This window comes from Lutra lutra, chromosome 4 (assembly GCF_902655055.1).
Source record: "Lutra lutra chromosome 4, mLutLut1.2, whole genome shotgun sequence".
Lineage (NCBI taxonomy): Eukaryota > Metazoa > Chordata > Mammalia > Carnivora > Mustelidae > Lutra > Lutra lutra.
Genome location: NC_062281.1, coordinates 17,186,724 through 17,208,723, shown reverse-complemented (window position 1 = coordinate 17,208,723; position 22,000 = coordinate 17,186,724). Strand labels below are relative to the sequence as shown.

The following is a 22,000-nucleotide window of genomic DNA, read 5'->3' as shown; positions in this document are numbered from 1 at the left end:
AAAGGAACATCACGGTTGTAGGTTGGAGTTCTCAGAAGCACCATGTTGGCCTGTAGCCCCATGAGGCTGTGCCCAATCTCACAACATTCCTATGTCAAGAATGCCATAAGTTCTGCAAAAACTAAAGAACTCTGTGTGTGTGTGTGTGTGTGTGTGTGTGTGTGTGTGTACCTCTGCACAAAGAGGGTGGGAGAATTTGCAGGTGGGTGGGATGTACAAGTATACACACACACACACACACACACACACACACACAAATAGGGGTGGAGGAAATTAAGGTCTCTCAAAGGTTTTCTCCCCAGGGACTGAATCAGTGTCCCCTACACCTTCAGCGAGGGGCTGCCGTAGGGAAGAGTAGGAAAGGAGCCGGAAGGGCTTTCGCATGGCAATGCTGGTGCCTTTGACTCTTAGGCGCTGGGCTAGGGGTCTGTGGCAGCCACCTCAAGACACATACCTTCCAGGAAAGAATATGACAGTGTCTGCAGAGCTGAAGGGTGTCTCCGTACTGCTCTTTCCGTGGGTAACAGCGCACAAGTTTAAAATACATCTTCTTCCAGTCCAGCTGTCCTTTGTCTGATAAAATTAATCGCTTGCGGATCTAAATTACAAATGAATACAGGTAATTGCAGACGACTGCAGGAGACTTCATCAAGAAGACGGTTGTGGTTTTATGCTTCTGAAAAGTTCTGTTCCCACCCTCTCCTTCCCCCTTTTTCATCTATGCCCTGCACTTGCCAGGGAAAAAATTGCCAAGATAGAAAGAAGGCTGTTCTGAGCTCTACCCAGTGAGACAGTAGCTTTATCAGTCTTTAAAAGACACAGGGGTCTGGTGACATCTTACTGGTGACCTCTACTAAACTGTATTTGGATGGTCCTTTAAAGTTTAGGTGATTTCAGTAAACACCTTCAATCTTTTCTCTGCTGTAGACTTGAGCGGTTATTTCCAGGGAGATGCAGTCACTGCTTGGCACGGTGGCACTATTTTATATCTAAATATTAGTGGCTTCATGAACAGAACTTGTTGAACTCACACATCTATATAAAGAAGGTGGGGGAAAAAAAATCTGAGGCAGCATGAGGAGGGGATACAGGCCTAGAGCTGGTGTCAGAAAGCCCTAGTTCAAACTCACATTCAAGGCCGGCTTCTTTCCCTTGGGAGCCATTTCCCCAGTCTGTGGTCTGAGTCCCCTCATCTGCTTAAAGTGAGGGTCAGGATACCAACCTCACACTGGGTTGTTAGACTAAAATGAAATACTATCTATAAAAGTTCCTTAGCTGTACAATATGAAGTTAAGTTGTAAGTTACTCTGTAATTTACTTTGTAAGTTACTCTGTAATTTACTTTGTAAGTTACTCTGTTACTTTTAAAAGCAATTTGTGCAAGTGTGCATGTAGGTTAAGAATGCCCCCCGCCGAACTGGAATCACATATGTGATTTAGAAACCCCTCGTTCTGTTGCCCTCTAGTCAGCGGGGAAGCCCTGGAGGGTGGGCACCCGTGCCTCAAGCTCCAGAAGAATGCCAAGGAAGCAGGAGGGTGGGGGACAAAGGAGGGGGCGGTGGGACTGCCCGCGGGGCCTCCCTGACCTGTCGCTCGGAGAAGTGGTACTGGCAGAGTTTCTTCCACAGCAGCCGGTCCTCACTGAGCACATGCAGGTCGGGGGCCACCTGGCCGAGGCTGACCAGGTCGCGCCCGTCACTCAGCCTCTGCATGATGTTCAGCTGGAGGCACAGGGGCAGGTCGGTGAGGGTGAGGCCTTTGAAGGCGGGCTGTGGGGAGAAGGCGGATGTTAGGCAGCACTTTGCCGGGGTGGGGTGGGGTGGGGGGGTGGGGGGGACTGGCGGGCCGCAGATCACCAGGTGACACTCTCCAAGGATCCAGCTGTCCCCTCGGCCTCCACCCTCAAGCTGGCTGACTGATCCCAGATCCAGAGGTGCGATTCTCCACGGACACCCACAGGAATAGCCTGGACCAGCTGAGGCTAAATGGTGCCAGAGGGATTTTCCCCCATTTCACAAAGCATTATCCTTTCAACAACTCTCGAACGGCGCATGCTGGATTCTTGTACTCTGTTCAGTTCACTCACTGACCAGATTCGCTACCTTCCTAAAGGGCTCTGTGCCTTGGACAGAGCACCAGCCCCTGACCACGGATCCCTCCAGGGAGCGTTTCTTGCCTAGGCCCAAACTTGCTGCCCCAGGCCCCCAGCTGTCCCCTCACTGCTCTGCCCGTCCAAACGGTGCTCTTCTTCAGGTCCAGCTTGTACCTATTTCTTCTGAAAGGGAATTTCTTTTCTGCCTTTTGTGGGTACCCCAGGCCTCTGACTACATCTTCCTGGAATTCTTATGTTCTCTTCCAGGGACTTTTTGAACCAGCCCCTTTATGTTATGTAATGCTAACTGCTTCCAAAAGGAAACTTGAATGGAACATTCCTGCTGGAATATAAGGTCCATGGAGGCAGGACTTTCTGCCTTTTTTCACTGCTGTGTCCTTTGTGCCTAGAAGACCACTTAGCATATAATAGGTACCCAAAAAATATCTGAGGGGTGAATGGAACCCTCATAATCAAGTAGGTAAAAAAAAAAAAAAACAAAAAGACCCTGTGCTTGTTGTGTATATTTGTGTATCTTTGTGTGTGCATGCATGCGTGTGTGTGTGTGTGTGTGTGTGTGCACGCATGTGTCCTTTAGGAATGACTGGTCCAGAACCTTTTGGTGTAAATGCCTCCATCTTTAGAACATCTCTATTCAAACCTAGGGGATCCATGGACTATTAAAAAAAAAAACTCTTTGTGGGTAATACATTGGCAATTAATCAGAAGCGGCTTCTGCTTAACCCTGAACTTATATTTAACTGTTAATTTTATATTTATGATTTAAATTTTGATGGGTTCGTGTTACCCGCCCACACCTGGACCCTTGAAAGTGGGGCCTAATTTCATAGCCCCTGCAGACGAGCCCAGCACAAACAACCTCTTTTGAGGGCCTACCGTGGCCTGGCACTGGGGTTGGAATGGGTTCATTCGGCTGGCGAGAGACTCGGAAACGTAACCAAAAGCAAACAATTAGAGAACAGTATGTTACGTGCGTTAAGTCAGCACAGAGTGCTCTGGGAACCGTCCGGACAGAGGAGGTCCTCCCTAGTATTTACTGATAGGTCCTGAACAGCAACCCGCATTGCCATCTGGGTAAGCAGTCGGCGCAAGTCCCTTATGACTGGGGTTCTTTGTTCTTCTCATGCTAGACCTGGGAGAGCTCTTGATTTTGGACTATGGCCATTTAGCTCAGTGCTCCGTCACCTCCGGGAGTCACAGGAAAAGATACAGGATGAAGAATCCCTTCCTTAGAGCTCAGGGGAAAATATCCCGTTGATGGGTGTTGAGTCCCATCCTCAAATTTTTAGGGAACTATTCTATTCAAGGCACATCAGAGCCCCCACACACAGGATTCCAGGGGGAATGTGTGGTTTCACCAGGCCCCACCTGTGTCCCCTGCAGAGCAGGATAGGTGTGTAGAGGGAAGGTGGGAAGAAGCATGGGGCCTCGGGAAGCTGGACTAAGGAGAAGAATGGGAGGTGGCATGGGAGGAACACCTGACGGACAAGCAGCAGATGTGGACCTCAGGTGCCCTTGGGAACTCTGGGTCTCAGTTTCCAAAATGAATAGGCTTAGAAGACTCTGAAGGTCCCTTCTGGCTCCAGTGATCTCAGATCTGGATCAGCTCCAGCCTCTTAACTCATCAGAAGTGACTATGACCTGACAGTTTAAATCGTTCAAGCTGCTGGCCTGAACTTTCAGTTGTTTGCAAAATTCAGGACTTTTGCCGGACCGCGGAAGGCTCTAGACCTATTTGTCGTTTATCATCTGCTGCTGATCATATGGGCTAATAAAACTGCCATGACATTTTCTTTTTGTTTCCAGTACTTCAAAGCATCTACTTTTTTGGTTAAAACTCCCAGGCCAATTATTACATTGAACTCCTATTAAAGTCCGCTTGGCAGAGTTCACGCTCAAATTTTCAAACCTGAGCTTTTCCAAAATCCTTGCCCAGACCCCATGCTGAGCCCTTGCTCCTGATAAATGGTTAACTGCTTGCATGCCTTCTTTTTGAATATAAACATATAAAAGAACAATAAGTCACTCAAGCATTTGGCTATAATCCTTCTATGGCCACCCCTGCCCTCTATCTGCTTCAAAACCCTGCCTAACCCCAAACCCTGCCTTACCCACAGTGATTCTATGTGACTTCTCCCCCCTCCAAGCCAGTTCTCTTGGCCTTTTTCCCCTTTCGTCTTTTATTCTATTAATTATTTTTGCCAATAAAAATTGGCTCCATAGAATTAGATATGAAATTTAGAAGCAAAACAAGATTATATGCTGGGAAGATACCGCTAGAACTTTGGCAGATAGAAAGCAATTACTGTAAATGTCACCTTAACATTTTTGTGTAATAACATACTTCTCTTTAGTCCAAGCTGTTAGACTGGCTTTAAAATATAGTCCAGACTGAAGTAATTAAGTCCCGTTTTTTTCTCTCTCTCTTGACCTTTCTTTCCTCTGGAGAGTTGGGCATTTGTGTGACAAGTTCTGTGGGCTCCATGGGTTCCCATCACTGCTCTCAAGATCATGGGGCTCAGAGCAAGGAGGGCTGGGAAGGAGGGCAGGGGAGGAGAGTTCAGTGGGGAGAAGAGCAGCCTCTGAAGGCAGGCCGGGGTTCAGTCCCCCTACTACTACATCTTACCTCCGCTGAGGCACCAGCCACACTGTTCTCTCCTTTTCTTTTTTTTTTCCCCCTAAGATTTCTTTGTTTTAGAGAGAGAGAGAGGAAGAGAGAGACTCTCAAGTAGACTCTCCTGAGCATGGACCCTGACGTGGGGCTCGATCCCACAACCCTGAGATCACGACCTGAGCCGGGACTAAGAGCTGGATGCTCAACTGACTGAGCCCCCGCAGGCGCCCGCAGCCACACTATTCTTAACTACTCAGCCTGATTTTTCTCATTTACAAAATGAAGAAAAGCACATCTTACAGTGTTGCTGGGCAGAGCGGATGAGATGACGCACGGAAGTACTTAGCATAGTGCCCAGTGGAAACTGGCTATTATAAAGACCCCTACTTACAGTTATTCACTGGATGAGTTAATTAATACACGTGAAAGACTTAGAAGAGTGTCCGCCATAGAGAGAGCCCTTTGTAATAATAAGAGCGGACACATTTAAAGACTTACTACATGCCAGGCACTGTTCCGAATATTTTCTATATGTTAGTTTATTAAATCTTACACCAGGGCTAGGAGATAGGCATTACTTCCCTTCAATCATTCATTCACTCATCTAAAACTTATTGACTGCCTTCTGCCCTGTGCATGGCAGAGAGATGAGCAGGGAGCAAGATGGCAGTCTTTCCTGGCAGCGCTCATAAGCCAGTGGATGGACAAAGGGAAGTGGAATCACGTTTGAGATAATCTCAGATGGCAACAGCTCCTCTGAGGAGGGTGAGATGAGAGTGTTTTCAGGGGATTGGATGGTTCGGGGAGGCAGGACCAAGCTTGGCATGGGCAGAGAATAGCTTGGCCAGACAGGAGTGCCAGGAGCAGAGGGGAAGCTGAGATGAACTTCAGTGTTTGATCTGTCCTGCATGGGACTGCATTGGATGTAAAGGGTTTACAAAAAGCTGGATCACTGAATACATAGTTGGAAGAAAGCTGCATTGAAAAGAAGTTTGGAAACCACTGACGTTAAGAAAGCTTTGCCATTCAAGGAATAAGGAGTTCTGGCCTGAGTCGCTGAGCTTCTCTGGTCCCCACTTCTGTCTCACCACATGAAGGGTTATAGGAATGACAAGGGCCACCTCCTCCCTGGCGTGTTTGTGGATCAGTTAAGGGGGGTTCTAGGTAAGCGAGCCCATGGGCGTGCAAAATATGTGAGCAGCTGTGGCCAAGGAGACTCCTGGGATGTGGACAGAGGGAACAGAGGCAAACTCTGGGCAAGTGTGATCCTTTAAATAGTGTGCCAATGTTGCTGGAAGGAAGAGGCCCTTGGGATAGATGGGACTTGCTCATTTAGATCCGTGGCTGGAAACTTCTCTCCTGGGCTTAGACCAAAAGAGAAAGTATTAACGTCCAGGCTGCATATAACACCAGAAATCAGGTAGAAGGTCTACGTGAGTTTTCTGTGAGAGATAAGCTGGGAATCTGGTCTCAAATTCACATCGTCAAACTATGCCTACACTTAAGAGAAGAGAATGGGGTAAATTATTAGAATAAATTCGATAAATGTTCAGAACATAAGCTCTTAAAATAATCAAACAATTGAGATAACTTTTCTGGGCTTGTGCTATGCTCTGTGTGTGTGTAAGTGTGGGAGTTGTAGCCACAGTGATTCCAAGGAAGTCACATCATTCTGAAGCTTCTCATTATTCCCTTTGTTTCAGAGCTTAAGAAACTCAGAGGTTATTAATAGCCAAATCAAGGTCACTGCATTTTGAAAACTTCATATAAGTATTTAAAAGAGGTCAAAGAGGTTTCTTCATTTTACTTTCCCAAGAGATGGGGCAGACCCAGACGTTATCAGCTTGGGCCCCGGAACCACTTAGAGCAGCCCGGTCCGTGATAAGGGAGGCCGGCGCCGCCTGAGCCGTCTAAGTGTGCCTGTCCGTCAGCGAGCGGCAGGAGGGCAGGGCGCTGTCTTTCTTACAGTGTTTGTGGGCCTCAGTCCTCCTGCTCACTATTAAAAGCATAAGAGCTGAGGGCCAGGTTAGTTTCTAAAAGCCAAAAGACACTACTGATAATAGGAGGGCCTCTCGGGATATTTTCCACTTCGAGCGAGAATTGCTCTTTTCTTCCCCTACATGTCATGTTCACAGTCTGGACCCAAACGCTTCCTTGTCATAATTCTTAATCACTGGAACTAGAATTTGCAAAGGTTGGTGGCGGCCTTTCAAGCCATGGCCGTCCCAGCTCTGTCGTATTCAAGGCAGCGTCCCTGCAGCTGTGAAGCACGTGTCCTTCGGGAGGAAATGGGAAAAACAAGCGATCCACGCCCCTCCTCCCCAAATCCAGGCTTCCAATTTTCCTGCCACGCTGCGATCCGCAGACTTTGACCCCCACCCCTTCTCTATTGGGACTTCCCAGCCCACTCTCGGTGCCCGGGAGAGGGCATCCGATCGGGACAGTCCACACTCTTCCTCCACCAGGGAAGATCTACAAAGTCCTGGGAGGCCGCCCAGCCTCTCAGGGGAGGCAGCGGCGGAAGTCCTTACCGCCGGAGGGAGGCGGGCGATGCTGCTTACCCGGGTGATTTGGATACTGTTCAGCTGCTGCTGCCAGTGCAGAATCGTCTCCATCCGGTATACCCACATGTTGATGTTCCCGACCAGCACAGACTTGCCGACTCTCTGCACCAGCGTGCACAAGGACGTGTAGAGGGTCTGCAGCAGCTCCCTGATGAGCCTGATGTTCTGCTGGTCTTCGAGGACTTGAGTGGGGGAAAAAAAGGCATGAGCAGTCACGATACTAGGACACCATACATTTGGTGCGCGGGCCTTTTTTCTCCTCCGTTCTGCTCCTGTCACGTGGGTACTGCCTCTGGGGATGTGGTTTTCTTCCTCGCTGTTATTTATTCGACACTTGGCCAAGCTTCTACGCTTGAGGTTACTGGGTAGAGTTTCCATCATCTAGGTCCCTCTTTGTTCTCTTTTCCCTACTTTCTGACAAAGCCTCTTTCTCTCTTCATTGTTTCCCCAGTGCCAACTGGCTCACCTGATCTGAGGGCAGTTTCTTTGGCCCAGCAGTGATGTCCTGCGTAGCTGGTCAGCAGTCAGGAATGTGAGTTATGATGCTGTCTGCCTGAGTCTTTGTGGGATTAGAGATAAATTACTCTTTCTTATGGGCCTCAGTTTCCCTGCATGTACAGGGACTCAGATAAGCCAAAGATCGAAAGCTGCTTCTAGATCAAATAGTCTGTGAATCTATTCTGCCTTGTGCATAGCTCAATTTTCTAGGAATTTGAAATCCAGAGGCTTGGTAGCCAAGCTTGGGACATGTGCCAGCACTGAGAAGTGTGAAAGGCGTACAGCAGGGCAAATGGGTGCTCCTGATGAAACGGTGGCAGGGGATGGTCTCTCCCCGTTGTCCTGAACACCAGTGACACTCCTCTCTGAACTGGAATTTGGCACCCCTGAAATGCATCTGGAGTTATTCACGTCCATCCACTCACCCTTCCTTAAATCTCAGGACATGTCTGCTCGATTGGAAAATCCATCTGCCCATCCCCATCTCTGTAAAAAGGGGAGCGAGGTGGCGGGGGTGGGGGAGTGGGGTGGGCTAAAGCTCACCTTTCAGTACCACTTTTTCCAAAATGTTCATGAAGTTCTTTTGGGCGATGCCGCTCAGGGACGTGAGCTGTGACTTTGCTATCAGTTCCAACAGCTGTGGGTAAAAATAGAAGTTGCCAGGCTTAGAACACAGAGACATTTTTCTCCTCTAATCTTTGCTTTTGAGTCACATGACGCGGAGATACGGACCAACAGGGAGAGATAAACGGCAGTCAGGCCCACAGGAGAATAAAAAGCAGATGCTCACAGTGAAAGACAAATGGGGGTAATTCAAAACCCAGGAATCAGACTGAATATTTAATTCCCTTTTTCTTTTAAATATAAAGAGTTTGGCTTCAGCCAGGGTGAATTCATTCTGCTTGTCCTACTTCAGTAAGTGAAACCGAGGGACTCCAAAGGGAACAAAGCCGACTATGACCGGCAAATGTTTGAGTTCTCCACAATCACTCCTAGCAGGAGTTCTTCTATCCCTCCTTGAACTTCTTCCCCACTGGTGCCAACTGTTTTCAAGGTACATGAAAGCTCATGGTCAGCAAGATGCGTACTTTCCAAGGAAGGGGCCAGTCTTATCCAGAAATCTCTTGCTCAGGCCGTGTTCAGTACAAATGTTAATTAGAATCTCCCACTGCACTTACTTAATCTTCCTTTAGAAAGAGGCCGGTCACAGGGAGAGAGAGGAATTCAGGGTTGTATAGTGTATGTATATATATATATATATATATATACATACACACACATATTTCTACTGAGAAACTAGGATCCTCTGGGACTATGGGCAAGTTACTAAATTTCTTGGTGCCCCCATTTCTTCATCTGTGCTAATCATACTCAGAGGCCCCAAGACTGCTGAGAGATTTGAATGAGGGACTGCCCCAAAAGCATAGTGCCTGGTATGGATTAGGAAAATCAAGATTGGTTGGTTGGTTGAAGGTGTGTGTCCTAATCCCACTACCCCATTTATTGCCAAACAAAAAGAAAGAAAGGTAATAACTTCAGTTGTTGCATCCTACTTTCTTTGGTAACAAAATTATTTACAGAGGTGGTCATATTTTTTAAAAAGTCGATCACAAATTCTGTTGAAAAATGAAACTTAAGATTGGAAGGACGTCTTAGAGATCAGGTAATCAGGCCATTTAACAGCTGAGCAAAGTGAGGCTCAAGCGACTGTCTCACCAATTTTGTGCAGTGGACAGGCTCAGCTGAGGCCGCCTCAATACACTTCATGCTTTCACAGAGTTGTCAAACAGAAGAGGTTGATGTGAAGTGAAAACAATTTTACCAGAGCCCAGTGGGCCCCCAACTAAAACTAGCTAGCCAAAGACTTAGAACCAAGACCGCTTCTTTATCTCAGAGCTTGAATTTCTGCTCCCCGGAAACTTTGCAAGGTAGTTTCATCCACTGGCCAGGCCCCAGCCCAACTCCACTTCAGGTCAGTAAACACCGAGCGTGACATTGTGCTGGGCCACTGGACTCAAGGCTGAGGGAACTAGCAAAGTGGTATTCCAAAAATTGGGCTGCAGAGGAGAACTAAAACTTTTGGATCAAAGCCCTAAGCAATTCAAAGAACCTCTGCTTCCATTTGTTTAAAACTTCTGTCCTCCTGAAGCCCCTTAAGAGCCTGTCAAACCACATACAGACTTTTAATTTCCTGAACATAATTTTACTCTAAGTAAAAACAAAACAAAACAAAAAACCAAAAAACAAAAACAAAAAAAACCCAAACAAAACACCCCGAAACCTCTCCCGGCCTGGCTTCTGTATCTCTCGCACACACTGGGAGAGGGAGCTGAGGCCAGGCTAAGGCTGGTTGGTTAGGATTCGTACTGGCGATCCAGCGCTGGAAGCCAGGAGCTGACCCAGGACCCACAAGGAGGGGCAAGAAGTCTGTCCATCTGTAGAGGCCACATCCATGGGCGGTGACCACATGGATGACCTCTGCTTGTCTGGTTCAGCTCTGTCACCAACCAGCACATGACAGGCAAGAGAGGAGTGACAAATGGCTCGGAGGGACGGCCCAGAACTTTCGTTTATCTCCCGGACCAACAACAACCAGATTCAGAAGGCCAACCCGATGGTCTAATAATACCCCGCACCTCACATGACCAGCATGAGGCAAGATGAAAGAAAACAAAAGCCTTGAGTCCCTCTCCGAAGGGCAGTTAGCTCTGAGCTGTGACTCACCATGGGGTGGGAGGAGGGCAGGCAGCTCTCTGCCTGAAATCCATCCAAAACCCAGCTTCCATGTGACTACCATCTCTTGAAGCTGTCAGTGTTAATCTTGTCTAAAAATGCACCAATCACAAGGACAGAAAACTCTCCAGGCTATGACTATGCATTTGAGGGAAAACAAAAAGCCCTTTCTGATTGAGATGATGTTTGACTAAGCAGAAGGAGGAATGCAGCAGCGAAAATTTCTCAACTGACAGCAGAAGGACACGTCAAACACCCTGCGTTTAGCCCTATCTCAAGAGAAAGTCCCTCCTTCCACTGCCAGGCAGTGGTGGGGTCAGGAGAAAAACCGTGGAGGAGACCCAGCTTCTCTAGCCGGGTGACCTTTACCACTCTCTCCCATTAGCAAGTGTTTTCTGAGTGTCCACTCTGCCCTAGTGCTGGTGACATGGCTATGGCAATAAAGACACGTGATGGCTAGACTCATGGCGTTTATGGTCTAGTTGCTGGTGTAAGTCAGTTAACCTCTCAAAACCCTAGTTTCTTCATTTCAAAGATGGAAATAAAAAGACTACCTACTTCACACGGTTGTTAGGAGAATTACAGAGATAAATATGTGAAAACCTACTCTAAATTCCAAATACAAGGCATTATTAAGGTATTATTTTGTCCTCTTCCAGACCCTAGTCTTTTAGTGAAGTTTATAGCTGCTATCAAGGTTTAGCAAACTTTCTGTGAGGGGCCACATAGTAAATATTTTGGGCTTTGTGGGCCATATGCTCTTTGTCCCAAGTACTCACCTACTTAGCTCAGCAGTGGTAGAGCAAAAGCAGCCTTAGGCAGTATGTAAATGAGTAGATGTGGCTGTGTTCCAATAAAACTTTATTTACAAAAACAGGTGGAGGGCCAGACTTGGTCCTTGGGCCATAGTTTACCAACTTCTGATATATATCTGTATCTATGATATATATAAATTTAATATATATCATAGATATATCATACAATTTAAGAAATATCTATTTGTGTGTGTGTGTGTGTGTGTGTGTGTATAAATAGAGTTTAGGAGGGTTTCAGAACTAAACTTCCTGCTTCAGTTCCCCCATCTGTAAAATATGCATAATAATAGCATCCACTTTAGAGCTGCAGTGAAGATCTGTGTTCATAAAACACAACAGTGTCTGGTACAAAGAATATACTCATTATTATTCATTAGTTTTTATCATAATGCAGAGACTAGTACTAGGTAAAATCACTGCTAAGGAGGGCATAGTCGATCAGTAAAGTACACCTGGCTTAAAGATCTTTAGAATCTCTATATTTCAATTTTATTCATTGTCAACCAAATGCTTAAATGGTTTCAAATTTTAACATTCCTTTCTGTCATTTTTATTATGTTTGTGATACATTTAATAGCTTGCTATCTGTTGGTGAGAGTTAATGTTGCTACATTTCACGTCTCACATTGTTGCATTTACCACGAGGTCTTATTTTGCTAACAGTAACGAGGGGTCACTATGCATCAGGGTCACTACGCATCAGCACTAAGAACTTTACATGTATGATCTGACCTTGCTTAGTCTTCCACGGTGAGCCGAAGGGTTGGGTTCTCCACTTGATAAGAGAGGACACTGTGGCTCAGAGAAGTCAAGTACCTCAAGTCACACTAGCAGTAGTAAGTGGGAGAGCCAGGACTCGTGCCCATTTGTGTCTTAACAGAGGACATGTATTTTGAGGACTTAAGGACTTCAGCTTTTCAGGGTCAATCAAACGGGCACCTAGGGCCAAACTTTAAAACTAGTAGCAATGTCACTAGTTTTATTTATTAATACTACAATACTAGTAGTATTGCGATGTTCTGGGAAACAAGAGTGTGGAAATTCCCTATTAATAGGACATCGTGACAGGTGATCAGCTTTTACCAGGAAGGGAGAAAAAATTCCCAGAAAGTGTTACTAACATGACTGGGACGGGGCAGTTGCTTTTGGTGAGCCACTTAAGTCTACTTTCCACGGAAGCAGAACTCTGCAGGCCCCGAATGGGCAGGTAGTTTTGTGTAGATCTAGTGGCAAAAATGACAGAATCGATTCCTTTTACTTCTGAGAGCTGTGTGCCTAGGGGAGCAGGACTCTCTCTAGCTGTTTATTTATGAAGAGGACCTAGCCAACTGGATTCTTTGCCTCCAGCCACAGGAGAGCAGAGAAAAATGTCTTGTTGGGAAAAGTGGTTTCTTTTCTGCTGGGCGGATCTGAGCCCAGGTGCCAGTAATTTGCAGCCGTGTTTGTGGGGGGAGGGTCAAGAGGAGGAGGACGAGTGGCAGGAGGGCACTCAACCGCTGCCCACCCCCCAGCCCCGAATTCCACGGTATCACCGCCGCGTGGGCAGCCTGGGTACCCGGCCCGATGTGCAGAGACTAGTTGTGCCATCATAGAAAAGGTTCTGGGCTACCAGAGGAAGGGATGCTGGTCACCGCAGGCAGAAACCACATCCTGCCCTTCAGCTTTGGCTCATGCTGGTTTTGGAGACATTGAGTAGGAGAAAGACCAAGTTGCAAGCAATATCGCATAGCAAACCTCGGGGCGGATCCCACCACGGTTTGAAGTGGTGTGTGGACCACGACTGGGCACAAGACAGACTTCCCTCCTTTCTCACTTCGCTGCGGAAAGAGGTTTCCTCTCTTCTCTCCCCTTCATTTCATCAGAGCATTCGTACTTACAGAACACATGAGCTCCTGTCATTTCTCTGCCTGAAACCCTCAAGTGGCTCCCCTTTTCACATCCAGAAGAATCTAAACTCCTTTCCGTGACTGGCCTGTGCCCCTTCTCCAGTGTCACTCTGCACCACACTTCCCCGACCCATTCTGCTCTAGCCCCGCAGCCCGTCCTGGGTTCCCTGCACCGGCCGGCTCAGGATCCCCCTCCCAGCCTCTGCCCTTGTCATGTCTTCCTGTGCTGGCTTCGACCCACCCCTCAGCCCTCAGTCCAGAGGTCACCTGCTCAGACCGTCCTCTATGGGAACTGTCTGGTCTCCCTGTCTCACTTACACATCTCTGAAATGATTTTGTTTCCTTGTTCAAGGACGCTCTAATTGGGATCTGAGCCTCAAGACAGCAAGGCTTGTTTTGTTCCCACCCACTCTACCCCCAGCCTGGCACATGGTAGGTGGGCAACTGATACCTGTTTTCTAATACATCTGTCTTGCAACCCATGCATGTTGTAGCTGCAAGGGACCTGGACAAGAGTTTACCCAAGTCCCTCCTCTCCAGATGAGGCACATCACGGTCAATGGCAGATGGTCTGGACTGTGAGGCTGGGAGTCATACGGGGTCTGGTCCCAGACTGATGTTTCAGGAGTTAATTCACTTATATTGCATACATATCCCAGACACCTTGCAGAGAGGCAAGCAGCCGAGATCTAGAGGGACACTGAACAGAAGCAGTAGCTGGCCTGCCCCCTTAAGACAAAACCATCTGGAGGTTAATCATAGGCTGGTGCTCAAAGCGTCCTCTGTCCTGCATAGAACATGGTTAAGAACAGAACTTATCTCTAAATTCTTCCATGTCCTAGGACAGTGCGCCCTGACGTTTGAGCTGTAGGTCTGATGGAGAAGCATGCCTCCGGGCTATCAAAGCTAGGCCAGAGCTGCAGAAGCCTGTGGTTCTCACTGCTCCGTACCAAAGCTGGGTGCCTCCAGGAAGCTTTTGGTGTTCTGGAAGAAACCCTTGGTTACATCAGGCGCTGCCTCCGCTTGTACCAAGTGCCTTGTCCTTTCAAGACCCTTATTTATTCAGTGGACAACACAGATTAAAAACCTGGAAAGTTTTGTCCTGATTTTGAGCTTGAACACTGACAGGTTGGAAGAAGGAACATTTCAGCGGCATGAATAATCTTCAGGCACGTCAAGATCGGGTAAATATTATTTGCAAGGGAAACATCTCTCTAACTGAGGGCGTTAAAATCCTAAGATGGAGGGCCAAGTTTATACAAATTAATTGTATTCTCACTGGAGAGAAACTCGCCTGTCTTCCATCCGTCCCAGATATTTTTGAACTTGTAACGGTGCCCTGCTCCCCGTTGGAGCAGTTGGAGCGGCTCTGTTTGCCTCCATATTCCTGCTGAGACTGGGCTCAGCATCGTCCCCTCCACCCTGGGATTCCACGAGGCTGGATGTCACATTGCCCTCGGTCTCTGGTCCATCTGCACTCCCCCCTGCCAAGTCCCGTTCTTTTCCATCTCCAGATTTCTGCTCCTGCCACTTGCACCGCAAAGCCTGCCATTTGCCTCTCTACCTCGCCGAGTCCTGGCCATCCTACAAGGAAGGAGGCTGGTTCTTTGGTCTCAGGTTCTACCTCTTCCAAGAAGCTGTCTCCAATATCCCCTTCGTCCACTCTCCTACACAGGACTAAAACCCCATTTGCATCTCAGTGGTGGAACCTTGTCCCCCCAGAGTAGCCCAGAAGCTCCTGACAAACGGGGGCCAGGTGTTCGTTGACTCTCAAGTGTCTTTGGCAACACTAGGTCAATGTTACGGGTTGCATCCAGAAATCCTTGTGTAGGAAAGTGAAAGCAGTCACCTGGAGGAGCCTGTGATCTCTGGGGATCTAGCAAGAGGGAGCTGTCAACTCCTTGCTATTTGGAGAGCCTCTGTCAGTGGACCTGAGGGGACTTGCGGTCCTAGCTTACAGACACTGGAAAAAAATACCTGTTTTATCCTGAACTGGAGCACTTATGCTCTCAGGAACTTACCTCCTTGAATGGGAGAAAAGTCTGCTGATTGGTATTCAAAAGTCAGCTCACCTGTCCAATTTATGATATCCTCCCACCCCCCACATAGTAAGTCCCTGACTTATCCTAGAAACTAGACTGTATTTTTGTATAAAATCTATTTCTGGGCCCCTAGTGGGATAAGGTTTAGAATCAGAGTCCTTAAGAAAAAAACTTGATCCTGCGGTCTCCAAAGTGGGATGGGAGAGGAAAGCAGGCAGAAAAACCATAAAACATCAAGCTCTCCATTTCATCTTTAATATCTCTTATTTCTATCTTCTTTCTATGTGTGTGTTTTCTAATGCCTGTAATCAGGACCCGACAGATGAGGATATTAATGGCAACAAGAGATTCTTCTCGAGTTCTTACCATGTATCAGGCACTGTTGGAAAGGATATAAATCAAGTTTTAATTCTCTGGGCAACATGACGGGGCAGATACCATTATTAGCACCTTTAATAGGTAGGTGATTCACAGATGAATTTATGAACACACATATATGGGGAGTCCATGCTGACATTGTTTGGGGTCCATGGTCCAAAATACCACTATGCTGGGCTCCTGGCCATCCCTCTCATTTTCACAGGTGCTCCCCATTTGTCTGGGCATACCCCCGTGCCTGTGAGTGTTCCCCACTTTTGTGGGTACCCAGACATTGCAGGATCTGCTATGCAAAGTCTGAATGCTTATTAGGACGGAAAGCCAGGAATTCTTTTTTTTTTTTTTTTTAAATTAACATATAATGGGAAACCCAGGAGTTCTAAGACACAGACTTTCTCTGGTAGCACTGGCAGCCTAATCCCCACCTTGGGCCTTCAAATGTTAACTCCCAATCATTTCTGCAAGTCACTTTCAAGTAGGCTCACAATGGCTCTGTTCTTTTGACTTTGCTGTGTCTGGGTGACAGGCCTCTTTCCCTCTATCCCAGCTTTTCTGTCCCAGGGGAAAAAGAACCCCTGGTTTTAAGACCCAGGTGGCAGGGGCCACCCTCCACCCAAGGAAGGCGCCGGGTCTAGGGCAGTGCCAAATTAAACCAAGGTCACTGCGGCCGAGGAACCCGGTGAAGGGGCTGGGCTTGTCAGGCACATCATGACCCACCAGGGGGTTGGCAACAGCACGCCCTTAATTTAAGGCATTGGGTTTGAATTTGAGTCACAGTGCCATATTTCAGCCTTTTGTTGGCCAAACCGCCAGTCAACTTAAACTAAAACATGTTTTTGGAAGAGACTTTTAGGGGTGGTAGGAATGCAGTAACTTGTTGGAAACATTCAAATGATCTTAGGGTGGTAATGCAGAAAAGAAGTAAGAATGTGCCTGGGTTTCGCGGGATGTTCGTTTTTGCTGCAGAGGGCTAGAGAGTGGGGTTACAAGCGTTTGCTTATCCTTTTCTGGTCTGCTAACACCTGTGGGTCAGTTCACTCCAGTCAGGAAGTGGCCCTCAGGGTTCTCCAGGACCTTGCTGGTCTGGAGAGGGCATCAAGAGCCAAAAGAGAGAGAGAGAGAGAGAGAGAGAGAGCGCGCAAGTGAGCTGGGAGACCAGTTTAGAGGTCATCCTGGCATTAAAGCATTAAAATCCTCTCCTCTTTTGTGCCTCCCTGTCTCTTGTTTGAAAACACTGTGTGCAAACTATGGCATTTGGGCTCCCGGGAGTTTTTTGAGCTGGTTCTCAAACCTGAAAACACAGGGATCACTTGAAGGATAAATTTAAGAAGCAATGTGTGGGCACCACCTTCAGCTCATTAAATCGATGCTTTAGAGGTGGCCGTCTGTAGACCAACAGGCTTTGCAGGCGATTCTAATGGACAGCCAGTTCAAATGAGAACCAGTGGGCCATCGCAGGCTCACTTCAGAGAGCCAGGAGTCGGTGTGTGGTCTCCAAAACCCTCTCCCGGTTTACTGGAGACCTATTTTCCCCACTAGCCGTGCTGTGCCCTGACTGCGTTAATCAGCTCTCCCCTCCTCGTAGTGACCAAGTGCCAAGCCCGCCACCAGCCCAGCCCCTGGAATCCTCGCCAGCTCCAAGCTGTGTTGGCCTTGAGGCACAGTGTAAACCAATTTTTTAAAACGACCTTTCATAAATGGGTAAGTCGTTGCCTCTAAAGGGTTTAAATCCTCTTTAAAACCCACAGTTAAAATTGTATTTAAGCCATCGGGTGTGTGTAGGGAAGAGGTGAAGACAGTGAGTAGAACCTGAAGCCCTACTGAAATAAGGTACAGATGCTGTATGAAAACCTTTCCAGTTTATGTTAAAATTTTTGATTTAAAAAATTCCATAAAATTTTCATATTTACTGATAAAAATTATGAAATCTTGCAATAGGGGTGTTAGCCATCTCTTTTATTTCCTCTGCATGGTCTGTTTCTGAAGATGACAGCCAGCATGAACACAACCCATTTTTTAAAAATGTACTTGGCTTTAAAGAAATTAAAAAAAAAAAAATTTTTTTTTTTTTAAGGCTTTTGAAGCTGGTTCAGTCATTCACTGGAACTAAGGAGTCACTGTAATACTGTATTAGGACGCTGTTAGGTAGAAGTAGTCAGATGCAGGGCAAGTGGGGAGGGGGCGGGGACATAATGGCAAGCTACTCTGCAAAGTTGGTTTAAGGATAAGAAGAATATATGAGATGTGCATAGAGTTTCTTAGTAGAAAACCCTCAAAATGCAGTGCCTATCATTAAAATGTTTTAAGCTCTTTATAAAAATAACATTATTTCTCAAATTATAGAGGACTCGAACAGTGAAGGGGAAAAAAAAGATGGCTCTTTCCAAAATAGAAACATTTTTCCACTACCGCTGAACCTGACAACTCCGAAAGCATGTAGCAGTTTCTCTGACTTAAGGATTATTTACAGAAAAGTGCTCATAGTTTACAACTAGATACTACGAGATACAAGTTCTCTATCCTGGGTCTTTATCAAGTGCAAGATTTCCTTTTTTTTTTTTTTTTTAGGAGAAAAACATTTATCAGCTGGCCTGAAAAGGCGTATTAGGGAGAATTAATAATTTCGGTTAGTAGGTAGTAATAAATATTGTAGCTGACCCTGAATAACAGGTTCTGGTTTGCAGGGTATCTCCATAGAAAATACATTACCGAGTGGCCAGCCACCCTGCGACGCGGTTGTAAATCCTTGCCGAAGGGGCAGAGGAGGCTTAGGAAGGCTGAAATAGGCAGAAAGTAGGGCCTGAAATAGCTTGACCTCAGACCATTGTACTTTTCCATCCTCTGCTTGCAGATGACCCACTGTACAGCAGAGAGTGTGGACTCTAAGACGGACTAGGTTTCCAATTCCAATTTTGTTGCTTAACAGCTCCATGACCTTGGGCAGGTCATTTTACCTTGCAGTACTTCCATTTGTTTAAACGGGTCAGCAAAGTCCCCCCACTTTGTAGGGTTCATGGAAGGATAAAGGTGAATGTACGGAATTACACGGAAATAGATTTTGGCTATTGTAGTCTAGTCCCTTTGCTTTATTTCTTGGGAAAGGAAAAACAGGTAGGAAGGAGAACCATCTAAAACTGGACCGATTTTGCTGATCCATTTGTAATTAAGACATCAGAACTGGGTGTCCTCCCCTGACATCTAGAACATGGAAACTATTCATATTCTTAGTAACAGAGTTTCCAGCTCTTGCTGGGCCTCCTCCAGCCAGCCTGGGCCAGGTTGCAGGCCACAGTGATCTCCCTGGAGTGGCAGAGTCACACTGAATGACACGGACATTTCATCCAGAAGGTCTCTCATGTTCATCCCTTTTGGACAGCAATAAGGGCTCAGCTGAGAGCAGACAGATCTGCTCAAGTGGTCACAGGCTCAGCTCAGAGCTTCTTACCTCCAAGGAGGTCTGGGTATCAGGTCGGTTGGGACAGCCAGGCCTGTATCTGCCCAGATGGCAGGTGAATGACCCGGGCCTCAAGGGGGCTTGATGTCATCACTCTGGCTGAGCTGTGGCTATCATCTGACTCAGTGACCCGGCACGGAGCAGCACAACAACCCAGGAGAAAGAATGAAAACCCAACAAATCAACACCCCTTGTGAGTAAATTCTCTCCTGCTTCTGAGCCTAAAACATCTGAGCCGCGACCTCCCTGGTTGAACCACGGACAGAAACGCACAAGAGACCAAAGAACGGGGGAAGCAACAACAATGAACCAGTTAAAAAGAATCACGGACTTGAGGGGCATGGGTAGACTCATTTGCTTTACTCCATTCATCACTAATATTTTGCTAAAACTCATTAACCCACCCCCCCAAACATACGGTTTCAAATGGAAAGCAAGTGACCCAAACAGGTAGTTTCAAGCTTTGGTGAGCACGAGACTGAATATGTCATCCCACGGGGTGGAAGGGAGTCATGGGTAGGAAGCATTGGGGTGTTTGAACTCATCTGGTTTTGTAGCCTAAACCACGACTGCCTTGGGGTCACCTAGAGTCCGCTCAAGCAGGACAAGGAGGAGGACAGGGAGAATGACCCGAGGAAGGAAGGTTTTTAAAACAAGTCGTGGTGTTGCTTTCTGCTGGATTTGCTCTGGCTCCTGTTGCTGCCCGCAGTGTGTCCCCATTTATCCATGGGGGCTGGGAGTGGCTCACATGAGCATTATGGCCACTGCTGTCTGTCACAGCCAATCTCAGGAATGCCCTAATGGGACCCACACAAGGACCTGAAGTACATCTGGAGAGAAGGGAGTGGACAAGTTTGTTTTCTGCTTTCCTCAAAATTCCCAGGGTCCTAAGAAGCTATTTTGCTGGGGCAGGAGCGGGGGGTGGGGCAGATAACGACCTCAAGACAACCTGAAAAGACAATTCAGCCGACACTCGTAACCTTCGGAGACTTACCCGTACGACGTAGTTAAACCTTCTGGAATCCAGAATGGCCGTCGAGAAGTCCAGCCTGTTGAAAGCTTCCCCCAAAGTGCAATATCCATGGCGCTGGACGTGAAAACAGGGGGTGCAGAGGTCATTCTCCAGAACAGTCCTCCCCGGACTCTACTGATAGGCTGGATGCCGGTCTTAGGTAACCTATGGCCACCTGTGGCTTTCCTGCGTCATGAGCAGCTCTTTCTGGGAATCCCCTGCGAGCCACAACGATGCGGGGTATAGCCAGCAGCTGCTTTAGCCAGTGACTCATGCGTTACACACCTCTCTTCAAGATTTGTACCATTTGAGCCCTTGCACAGACTTGAATGGGGAGATCATCAGTAGCTGCTTATCAAGGGAAGGTTGGGAGTTGGATGTATGATGGGTGACCTGATGCTAGCGGGTCACTGTAACATCTCCTGGGAGGGGAACTACACTTCCCAGGGTCAGCCTGCCTGCTACCCTGCCTCGGATCTTTAGTGCTTTTCTCATTGTGATCATCACAAGCATTTTTAAGGTTTCATGAGGAAGCAAAAGGAAGTTTTGCTCTATTACCGGTGAACGCACAAGGAACTGGGAGCAGAGAGCCCTGACTCCGTCCCAGCTCTGCTCCCAGTATCTGGGTGGTCGTGGGTAGGTCCCTGCTCCCCCCACCACCCCCAGCAGGGCCTCAAACAGGCAGTGATGTACATTTCACCAAGGTCCCTGACACAGAGAGATTCTATCATTCTACCAGACTGTATTGTATCCTAGGTACTGGAGCAGATGACCGTGCCGAGAGAAAATATACATAAGAGGGTTTTATAAAGTGTCATGTGAATGTACTTATTTACTGTGTCTTCTCCCCTGCACACTCTTGTTAAAAACTTCTGCCGTGTTTGGCAATGAGCCCTTCCAGGGCTAAACCTTAACAAAGTTGGAGTCCGAAGAGATCTCAGAACAAAAGAGAGGCACTTTTCTGGGGGAAAGGCCAGGGCTTTAGAACAATACATTTGAGATGGGTATATTAATCTTCTTTTTTCTTTTTTTTTTTAAAATTAAAGATTTTTATTTATTTATTTGACAGAGAGAAATCACAAGTAGGCAGAGAGGCAGGCAGAGAGAGAGGAGGAAGCAGGCTCCCTGCTGAGCAGAAAGCCCAATGCGGGGCTCGAACCCAGGACCTGGGATCATGACCTGAGCCGAAGGCAGCGGCTTAACCCACTGAGCCACCCAGGCGCCCCATGGGTATATTAATCTTTATAAAACATCTTACATAATCTCACCGAGTGATTAGGGAGTCTACTTAGCGACTTTTGCTTCTCACTCTCTCTGTAGCCCTAAACTCTGATGGTTGGCTAGGTGGCGGGCTGCCAGCCATCATCACCGGCACCCAGGACAACGGCCGTGACCTGAAGTAATATTCTTGCCCGGCTTCCCCTCTCTACCCTGTTGGGAGAGGCCGAAAGCCACGCATATTCTTTAACAAACGGACGGATGCTCACCTCTTTAGTACTTCCTTTGTGAACATAGATCCATTTTTCTTGGTGGAAATCTATAGAGGCAATAAATAAATAAAAACTTAAAAAAATTAAAAATAAACCCCCCCAGCTTTAAAATTTGCAGCATGCCCCAAATTTTAAACCTGTTTCTTTTTCACATATCCAATGTGTCAAACATTTTGACAAAAAAGACAGACTCTACGGACAATCTAAGAGACGCAAATGCCTGATTTCTGCAGCAGACTTGTACTGGTGTTACAGCCCACTTGGTCTGAAGCACTGCACATCTTGGATCATCGGACTTAGAGGACCAAAGCTCCCAATTGGGGAAAAAAAATCGAATATCCAAAGACAAGTTTGTTTTAAATGCCAAGCCTACAGCTTAGGCAAGGCCATAAAAAGTGGAA

At 47.1% G+C, this 22,000-nt stretch overlaps 1 protein-coding gene across 1 annotated transcript in view; it reads right to left on the bottom strand.

The window, feature by feature from the left end:
• The window catches only part of FBXO32 (F-box protein 32), a 32,427-nt gene that overhangs the window by 3,842 nt on the left and 6,585 nt on the right, over window positions 1-22,000 (bottom strand). Inside the window, exons 3-8 of the mRNA XM_047724209.1 lie at window positions 21,597-21,646; window positions 20,092-20,184; window positions 8,333-8,426; window positions 7,289-7,473; window positions 1,587-1,769; window positions 455-598 (exon numbers count right to left, since the gene is read on the bottom strand). Of these exons, the coding sequence (XP_047580165.1) occupies window positions 455-598; window positions 1,587-1,769; window positions 7,289-7,473; window positions 8,333-8,426; window positions 20,092-20,184; window positions 21,597-21,646 (749 nt within the window). The remainder of the gene's footprint in view (window positions 1-454; window positions 599-1,586; window positions 1,770-7,288; window positions 7,474-8,332; window positions 8,427-20,091; window positions 20,185-21,596; window positions 21,647-22,000) is intronic.